Below are 10,278 nucleotides of genomic sequence, written 5' to 3' on the forward strand. Positions count from 1 at the left end.
CCTGGGATGAGGGGGGTCCCCAATATGGGGGTCCCTGGGATGGGGGAGGGGTCCCCAACTTGGGGGGGTCCCTGGGATGGGGGGGGTCCCCAATATGGGGGTTCCCTGGGATGGGAAGGGGTGTCCCAGTTTCGGGGGTTTCCCCAACTTGGGGGGGTCCCTGGGATGAGGGGGTCCCCAGTATGGGGGTCCCTGGGATGGGGGGGGTCCCGATTTGAGGGGTTTCCCCAACTTGAGGGGTCCCTGGGATGAGGGGTCCCCAATATGGGGGTCCCTGGGATGGGGGGGGTCCCAGTTTGGGGAGGTTTCCCCAACTTGGGGGGTCCCTGGCATGAGGGGGGTCCCCAATATGGGGGGGTCCCTGGGATGGGGGGGTGGTCCCAGTTTGGGGGGGGTTTCCCCAACTTGGGGGTTCCCTGGGATGAGGGGCGTCCCCAATATGGGGGGGTCCCTGGGATGGGGGGGTGGTCCCAGTTTGGGGGGAGGTTCCCCAACTTGGGGGGTCCCTGGCATGAGGGGGGTCCCCAATATGGGGGGGTCCCCGGGATGGGGGGGGGGGTCCCTGTTTTGGGGACCCCAGTTTAGGGGTACAGGTGCCCCATTCATTCCCAGGTGGATTTGGGGGCATTATTGGGGGGTGTTTTTATAACGACTGTAGCGAATGGCGAGTTTGTTTCATTAAAGAACGAGCGCTGAGCGGTTCCCGGGGGGTCCCCCCGGGGGTTCGGGGCGTTCGTGACGTAAAACCCCCGAGATTTTGGGGTGAAAAGAGGGGAAATTGGGGTTCTTGGAGGACCGGGACCATCGAGGCGCGGGTAGAGCGGCGGCGCGCGGGGCCCGGTTTGGTATTGGAGGGGGGGGGGAAGGGGGCGCTCGTTGGTACTTCCGGTGCCGCCATGGCGGGGCGGCTGCGAGGGGTCGTGGCTTTGGTCACAGGTGGGGGGGGACACAGGGGGGACAATTGGGGACAGGGGGGACATTGGGGGGACAGAGATGACATTAAGAGGGACAATGGGGGGACAGGGGTGACATTGGGGGACAGAGATGACATTAAGGGGGAAAATGGGGGGACAAGGGTGACATTGGGGGGACAATGGGGGGACAGGGGTGACATTGGGGGGACAGGGGTGACATTAAGAGGGACAATGGGGGTACAGGGGTGACAATGGGGGGGACGGGGTGACATTGAGGGGGACAATGGGGGGACAGGGGTGACTTGGGGGGAGAGAGATGACATTAAGGGGGACAATGGGGGGACAGGGGTGACATTGAGGGGACAATGGGGGGACAGGGGTGACATTGGGGGACAGAGATGACATTAAGGGGGAAAATGGGGGGACAAGGGTGACATTGGGGGGACAATGGGGGGACAGAGGTGACATTGGGGGGACAGAGATGACATTAAGGGGGACAATGGGGGTACAGGGGTGACATTGAGGGGGACAACGGGGGGAGAGGGGTGACATTGGGGAGGACAATGGGGACAATAGAGGGGTGACAGACCCGGGGGTGGCCCTGGGGGGGACAGGAGTGACATTGGGGGGGACAGGGGTGACACTGGGGAGGGGGAAACAGACCCGGGGTGACACTGAAGGTGACACTGGGGGGGACAGGGGTGACACTGGGAGGGGGACAGACCCACGGGTGACACTGGGGGTGACAGAGGTGACACTGGGGGGTGTGACAGTCCCAGGGGTGACACTGGGGGGGACAGAGGTGACGTTGAGGGGGGGATGACAGGGGTGACATTGAGGGGGTGTGACAGCCCCAGGGGTGACATTGGGGGGGACAGCCCCAGGGGTGACACTGGAGGGGACAGGGGTGACACTGGGGGGTGTGACAGCCCCACGGGTGACACTGGAGGGGACAGAGGTGACATTGGGGGTGTGTGACAGCCCCAGGGGTGACACTGGGGGGGACAGGGGTGACATTGAGGGGGGGTGACAGCCCCGAGGGTGACACTGGGGGGTACAGAGGTGACATTGAGGGGGGGCTGACAGCCCCGGGGGTGACATTGGGGGGGACAGGGGTGACACTGGGGGGGGTGACAGCCCCAGGGGTGACACTGGGGGGGACAGAGGTGACATTGAGGGGGGGGTGACAGCCCCGGGGGTGACACTGGGGGGGACAGAGGTGACATTGGGGGGGGGTGACAGCCCCAGGGGTGACACTGGGGGGGACAGAGGTGACATTGGGGGGGGGTGACAGCCCCAGGGGTGACACTGGGGGGGACAGGAGTGACACTGGGGGGTGTGACAGTCCCAGGGGTGACACTGGGGGGGACAGAGGTGACACTGGGGGGGACAGGGGTGACATTGAGGGGGGGGTGACAGCCCCAGGGGTGACACTGGGGGGACAGAGGTGACACTGGGGGGGACAGGAGTGACACTGGGGGGTGTGACAGTCCCAGGGGTGACACTGGGGGGGACAGGGGTGACATTGAGGTGGGGGTGACAGCCCCAGGGGTGACACTGGGGGGGACAGGGGTGACATTGGGGGGTGTGACAGTCCCAGGGGTGACACTGGGGGGGACAGAGGTGACATTGAGGGGGGGTGACAGCCCCAGGGGTGACACTGGGGGGTACAGGGGTGACATTGAGGGGGGGGGTGACAGCCCCAGGGGTGACACTGGGGGGGACAGAGGTGACATTGAGGTGGGGGTGACAGCCCCAGGGGTGACACTGGGGGGGACAGAGGTGACATTGAGGTGGGGGTGACAGCCCCGGGGGTGACACTGGGGGGGACAGAGGTGACATTGAGGGGGGGTGACAGCCCCAGGGGTGACACTGGGGGGGACAGGGGTGACATTGAGGGGGGGTGACAGCCCCGAGGGTGACACTGGGGGGTACAGAGGTGACATTGAGGTGGGGGTGACAGCCCCGGGGGTGACACTGGGGGGGACAGAGGTGACATTGAGGGGGGGTGACAGCCCCAGGGGTGACACTGGGGGGGACAGGGGTGACATTGGGGGGTGTGACAGTCCCAGGGGTGACACTGGGGGGGACAGAGGTGACACTGAGGGGGGGTGACAGCCCCGAGGGTGACACTGGGGGGGACAGGGGTGACATTGAGGTGGGTGACAGCCCCAGGGGTGACACTGGGGGGGACAGGGGTGACATTGGGGGTGACAGGGGTGACATTGGGGGGGTGACAGGCACTGGGGGTGACAGAGGTGACAGTGGGGGTGACGGGTGTCCCCAAGGCGGTGGCAGTGGCATCGGCCGCGCCGTGTGCTCCCGGCTGTGCCGCGATGGCGCCCGCGTGGCGGTGGCCGACAGGGACACGGCGGGGGCAGAGGACACCTTGGGGACACTTTGGGGACACGAAGGCCACCAACAACCCTCGTCCGTTGTCCCCTCCCTCAACGCCGCCTTCGACGTCGATGTGGCCTCGGCCACCAGTGTCACCCGCCTGCTGCGCCGCGTCCAGGTGTGGCCACCGCGTCACCCCCTGTGTCACCTCCTGTCACTCCCCCCAATGTCACACCCGCAGTGTCACCCCTGTCCCCCCCAGTGTCACCCCTGGGGCTGCCACCCCCCCCAATGTCACCTCTGTCCCCCCCAGTGTCACCCCTGGGGCTGTCACCCCCCCCAGTGTCACCCCTGTCCCCCCCAGTGTCACCTCTGTCCCCCCCAGTGTCACCCCTGGGGCTGTCACCCCCCCCAATGTCACCCCTGTCCCCCCCAGTGTCACCTCTGTCCCCCCCAGTGTCACCCCCGGGGCTGTCACCCCCCCCAGTGTCACCCCCGTCCCCCCCAGTGTCACCCCTGGGGCTGTCACCCCCCCCAGTGTCACCCCTGTCCCCCCAGTGTCACCCCTGGGGCTGCCACCCCCCCCAATGTCACCTCTGTCCCCCCCAGTGTCACCCCTGGGGCTGTCACCTCCCCATCAATGTCACCTCTGTCCCCCCCAGTGTCACCCCTGTCACCTCTGGGGCTGTCACACCCCCCAGTGTCACCCCTGTCCCCCCCAGTGTCACCCCCGGGGCTTTCCTTTCCCCCCAATGTCACCCCTGTCCCCCCCAGTGTCACCCCTGGGTCCCTCCATCCCTGTGTCCCTCTCTGTCCTCGTGTCCCCGCAATGTCCCCAAAATGTCCCCCCAATGTCCCCACATCCCCCTCAGTGTCACCCCCGGGGCTGTCACCCCCCCTCCCCAATGTCACCCCAATGTCCCCCCCAGTGTCACCCCTGTGCTCCCCCCATATCCCCATTGTCCCCGTGTCCCCACAATGTCCCCAAAGTGTCCCCTGTCCCCCCCCCAGGAGCATTTCGGGTCCCCCCCCAGGGTGGCAGTTTGCTGCGCGGGGGTGACGAGGGACGACTTTCTGCTCCGCATGGACGAGGGGACATTCCAGGAGGTGCTGGCGGTCAACCTGCAGGTGCGGGGACAGCGGGGACATCAGGGGGACAGCGGGGACAAGGGGACATCAGGGGGACGGGGGGACATGGGGACAGAGGGGGACGGGGGACAGAGGGGATGGGGGGACAGAGGGGCCATGGGGACAGCGGGGGGACAGGGGGACAGAGGGGGGACAGAGGGGACGGGGGGACAGAGGGGGACAGTGGGGACAGAGGGGGACGGAGGGACAGGGGGGACAAAGGGGACATCAGGGGGACGGGGGGACAGAGGGGACATGGGGACAGTAGGGGGATGGGGGGACAGCGGGGACAGAGGGAACATGGGGACAGCAGGGACAGAGGGGACATGGGGACATCAGGGGGGACATGGGGACATCAGGGGGACAGCGGGGACAGAGGGGGACGGGGGACAGAGGGGACATGGGGACAGTAGGGGGATGGGGGGACAGCAGGGACAGAGGGGACATGGGGACATCAGGGGGACGGGGGGACATGGGGACAGAAGGGACATGGGGACATTAGGGGGACAGTAGGGATGGGGGGACAGAGGGGACATGGGGACAGGAGGGACAGCAGGGACAGGGGGACAGAAGGGACATGGGGGCATCAGGGGGACAGCGGGGACAGAGGGGACATGGGGACATCGGGGGACAGTGGGGACAGAGGGGGACGGGGGACATGGGGACATCAGGGGGACGGGGGGACGGGGGGACAGAGGGGACATGGGGACATCAGGGGGATGGGGGGACAGAGGGGACATGGGGACAGCGGGGGGACAGGGGGACATCAGGGGGACGGAGGGACATCAGGGGACAGTGGGGACAGAGGGGGACAGAGGGACGGGGGACATGGGGACAGTAGGGGGATGGGGGGACAGCAGGGACAGAGGGGACATGGGGACAGCAGGGGGACAGCAGGGGGATGGGGGGACAGAGGGGACATGGGGACATCAGGCGGACAGGGGGGACAGAGGGGACAGAGGGGGGACGGGGGACATCAGGGGACATCAGGGGACATCAGGGGGACGGAGGGACACGGGGACATCAGGGGGACAGGGGGGATGGGGGGACAGAGGGGACAGAGGGGGGACGGGGACATCAGGGGGACAGCGGGGACAGAGGGGGACGGGGGACAGAGGGGACATGGGGACAGTAGGGGGGTGGGGGGACAGCAGGGACAGAGGGGACATGGGGACATCAGGGGGACAGCAGGGACAGAGGGGACAGCAGGGACAGGGGGACAGAAGAGACATGGGGGCATCAGGGGGACAGCGGGGACAGAGGGGACAGAGGGGGCATGGGGACAGTAGGGGGATGGGGGACAGCAGGGACAGAGGGGACATGGGGACATCAGGGGGACAGTGGGGATGGGGGGACAGAGGGGACATCAGGGGGGACAGGGGGACTTGGGGACAGAGGGGACATGGGGACAGCGGGGGGACAGGGGGACATCAGGGGGACAACGAGGACAGAGGAGACAGAGGGGTCATGGGGACATCAGGGGGACAGCGGGGACAGAGGGGGACGGGGGGACATGGGGACATTAGGGGACAACGGGGACAGAGGGGGACGGGGGGACATGGGGACATTAGGGGGACAGCGGGGACAGAGGGGGACGGGGGGACATGGGGACATTAGGGGGACGGGGACAGCAGGGACAGAGGGGGACGGGGGGACATGGGGACATTAGGGGGACGGGGACAGCAGGGACAGAGGGGACATGGGGACATCAGGGGGACAGCAGGGACAGAGGGGACAGGGGGACATCAGGGGGACAGAGGGGGACGGGGGGACATGGGGACATTGGGGGACATGGGGACATCAGGGGGACAGCAGGGATGGGGACAGAGGGGACATGGGGACAGCAGGGGGACATGGGGACATGAAGGATGTGGGGACGAGGGGACAGAGGGAACATATGGGGACGGGGGGACATGGGGACACAGAGGGGACATATGGGGACATGGAGGACATGGGGATGAGGGGACAGAGGGGACATATGGGGACAGGGGGGACATGGGGACACAGAGGGGACATATGGGGACATGGAGGACATGGGGATGAGGGGACAGAGGGGACATATGGGGAGAGGGGGGACATGGGGACACAGAGGGGACATATGGGGACATGGAGGACATGGGGATGAGGGGACACAGGGGACACAGGGGACATATGGGGACATGGGGGGACATGGGACACAGAGGGGACACAGGGGACATTGTCACCTCCTCCCCCAGGGGACATTCCTGGTGACACAGGCGGTGGCCCGAGCGCTGGTGGCCGCGGGGACCGGAGGCTCCATCGTCCACGTGGGCAGTATCGTCGCTAAGGTGGGGACAAGGGACACCCCTGTCACCCCCCCACTGTCACCCCCCCCGTCACCCCCCTCCTCCTCGTGTCACCCTGGTCGTGTCACCCCCCCCTTGTGTCCCCTCATCACACAACCATTGGTGTCACCTCCCCCTTGTGTCACCCTTCTTTGTGTCACCCCCCCCACTCGTGTCACCTCCCCCTTGTCACCCCTCATTCCTGTCCCCCCCCTCGTGTCACCCCCATTTATGTCACCCCATTTGTGTCCCTCGTCCCCATTCATGTCCCACTCATGTCACCCCCCTTTTGTGTCACCCGTCCCCACTTGTCCCCCTCCCCTCTTCATGTCCCCCTTTTCATGTCCCCCCTCGTGTCACCCCCCATTTATGTCACCCCCCCATTTATGTCACCCCATTGTGTCCCTCGTCCCCATTCGTGTCCCCCTCTTCTCGTCCCACTCATGTCACCCCCTTTGTGTCACCCGTCCCCACTTGTCCCCCTCCCCTCTTCATGTCCCCCTTTTCCTGTCCCCCCTCGTGTCACCCCCATTTATGTCACCCCATTTGTGTCCCTCGTCCCCATTCGTGTCCCCTTCTTCTCGTCCCCCCTCGTGTCCCCCCATTGTGTCCCCCTCCCCTATTCGTGTCCCCCTCTTCTTGTCCCCATCGTGTCCCCCTCCCCCTACACCTGTGTGTGTCCCCCCCGCCCCCGGTGTCCCCTATTGTCACCGGTGTCCCCTGTTGTCACCGCTGTCCCCACAGGTGGGGAATGTGGGTCAGACCAACTACGCGGCCTCCAAAGCCGGTGTCGAGGGGCTGACGCGGAGCTGCGCCAAAGAGCTCTCCCGGTGGGGACATCGGGGACATCGGGGGGACATGGGGACATATGGGGGATATGGGGGAGATATGGGGCTATGGGGACATATGGGGGATATGGGGACATATGGGGGAGATATGGGGATATGGGGGGATATGGGGCGATATGGGGGATATGGGGGGATATGGGGCGATATGGGGGGATATGGGGGAGATATGGGGGATATGGGGGAGATATGGGGAGATATGGGGGATATGGGGGAGATATGGGGATATGGGGGAGATATGGGGGAGATATGGGGATATGGGGAGATATGGGGGAGATATGGGGGTTATGGGGGAGATATGGGGGGATATGGGGGATATGGGGGGATATGGGGACATATGGGGGAGATATGGGGATATGGGGGAGATATGGGGAGATATGGGGCGATATGGGGGATATGGGGGAGATATGGGGATATGGGGAGATATGGGGCGATACGGGGGATATGGGGGAGATATGGGGAGATATGGGGGAGATATGGGGGACATATGGGGGGATATGGGGGGATATGGGGGAGATATGGGGGATATGGGGGAGATATGGGGGGATATGGGGGGATATGGGGGATATGGGGATATGGGGACATATGGGGTATATGGGGATATGGGGGAGATATGGGGATATGGGGGATGTGGGGGGACACAGAGGGGAGATGGGGACATGGGGGGACAAAGGGACATCATGGGGACACAGAGGGGACATGGGGGGGGGGGGGACGCAAGGACCCGGGGACATAAGGGGGACACAGAGGGGACGTGGGGGGCACAGAGGGGGGCACAGAGGGGACAAAGGGGTGGGCACAAGGACCCAGGGACACAAGAGGGACGGGGTGGGGGGTGGCTTGGGGAGGGGGGACAGAGGTGGGGGGTCCATGGGGACACGGGGGGGTGACACCGCTGTCCCCTCAGGTTCGGGATCCGGTGCAACGCGGTGCTGCCGGGGTTCATCGTCACCCCCATGAGCCAGAAGGTGCCCCCCAAAGTCTTGGCTAAGGTGAGGGGACACTTGGGGACACTTGGGGGGACACCTGGGGGGGGGGGTACACGGCAGCGCGTGTGTGACCCCATCCTGGCTCAGTTTGCAGGGCTGGTGCCAATGGGGCGCCTCGGGGACCCCGAGGGTGAGTGGGGACATGGGGGGACACGGGGGGACACGGGGGGACAGGGGGATAGGGGGATATGGGGATATGGGGGGATATGGGGATATGGGGGGGATATGGGGATATGGGGATATGGGGGATATGGGGATATGGGGGATATGGGGGATATGGGGATATGGGGGGATATGGGGGATATGGGGGATTGGGGGATATGGGGGATATGGGGGATATGGGGGATATGGGGGGATATGGGGATATGGGGGATATGGGGATATGGGGGATTGGGGGATATGGGGGATATGGGGATATGGGGGATATGGGGGGATATGGGGGGATATGGGGATATGGGGGATTGGGGGATATGGGGGATATGGGGATATGGGGGATATGGGGATATGGGGGATATGGGGGATATGGGGATATGGGGGGATATGGGGGATATGGGGGATTGGGGGATATGGGGGATATGGGGATATGGGGGATATGGGGGATATGGGGGGATATGGGGGATATGGGGGGATATGGGGATATGGGGGATTGGGGGATATGGGGGATATGGGGATATGGGGGATATAGGGGATATGGGGGATATGGGGGGATATGGGGGATATGGGGGATATGGGGATATGGGGGATATGGGGGATATGGGGGGTATGGGGGGATATGGGGATATGGGGGATATGGGGATATGGGGATATGGGGGGGATATGGGGATATGGGGATATGGGGATATGGGGGATATGGGGATATGGGGGATATGGGGTATATATGTGGGATATGGGGGGACGCAGTGGGGCTGTGGGGACACACGAGGGGACAGCGCTGTCCCGGTGTCCCCCAGAGGTGGCCGATGTCTGCGCCTTTCTGGCCTCGGGGGACAGTGCCTACATCACCGGTGCCAGCGTGGAGGTGACAGGTACGGCGTCCTTGTCACCCCCCCCCGTGTCCTTGTCACCCCCCCCCGTGTCCTTGTCACCCCCCGTGTCCTTGTCACCCCCCCGTGTCCTTGTCACCTCCCCTGTGTCCCCTGTCCCCCCATATTCCTCTGTCCCCCCATATCCTTCTGTCCCCCCAATGTCCCCCTTTCCCCCCAATGTCCCCCATTCCCCTGTCCCCATGTCCCCCCAATGTCCCCCTGTCCCCACAATGTCCCTCTGTCCCCCCAATGTCCCCCTTTCCCCCCAATGTCCCCCATCCCCCTGTCTTCTTGTCCCCATGTCCCCCCCAATATCCCCCTGTCCCCCTCTGTGCCCGCAATGTCCCCCTGTCCCCATGTCCCCTCTCTCATTCCAGGGGGTCTCTTCATGTGACGGATCTGTCCCTGTGTCCCCACCCCCGTGTCCGTCCCCCTCAAAATAAACGAGGGGACACCCCCCCCCCCAAAAAAGCTGCCACCGTCTCTGCTGTCCCCTCTGTCACCGGGAGGGGTGACAAGGGGGGTCCTGGGGGTCTCCATCCCTTATTGGGGTGACAAAGGGGGGGTTCTGGGGGTCCCCAGTTCTAATTGGGGTGACAAGGGGGGGTCCTGGGGGTCCCCGGTTCTAATTGGGGTAACAACGGGGGGTCCCCATCCCTTATTGGGGTGACAAGGGGGGGTCCTGGGGGTCCCCAGTTCTAATTGGGGTGACAAAGGGGGGTCCCCATCCCTTA

At 64.8% G+C, this 10,278-nt stretch overlaps 1 protein-coding gene across 1 annotated transcript; it reads left to right on the forward strand.

Moving 5' to 3' along the window:
• The first annotated feature begins 886 nt into the window (after positions 1–886).
• On the forward strand, positions 887–10,013 carry HSD17B8 (hydroxysteroid 17-beta dehydrogenase 8). The gene is made up of 9 exons (XM_054052025.1): positions 887–936; positions 3,203–3,429; positions 4,263–4,379; positions 6,596–6,688; positions 7,430–7,515; positions 8,438–8,522; positions 8,607–8,649; positions 9,470–9,544; positions 9,922–10,013. Exons 1-9 carry the CDS (start codon positions 897–899, stop codon positions 9,936–9,938), a joined length of 783 nt encoding a protein of 260 aa, XP_053908000.1. The 5' UTR covers positions 887–896; the 3' UTR covers positions 9,939–10,013.
• The last annotated feature ends 265 nt before the right edge of the window (positions 10,014–10,278 follow it).

This window comes from Cuculus canorus, chromosome 31 (assembly GCF_017976375.1).
Source record: "Cuculus canorus isolate bCucCan1 chromosome 31, bCucCan1.pri, whole genome shotgun sequence".
In the NCBI taxonomy this organism is placed as follows: Eukaryota; Metazoa; Chordata; class Aves; order Cuculiformes; family Cuculidae; genus Cuculus; species Cuculus canorus.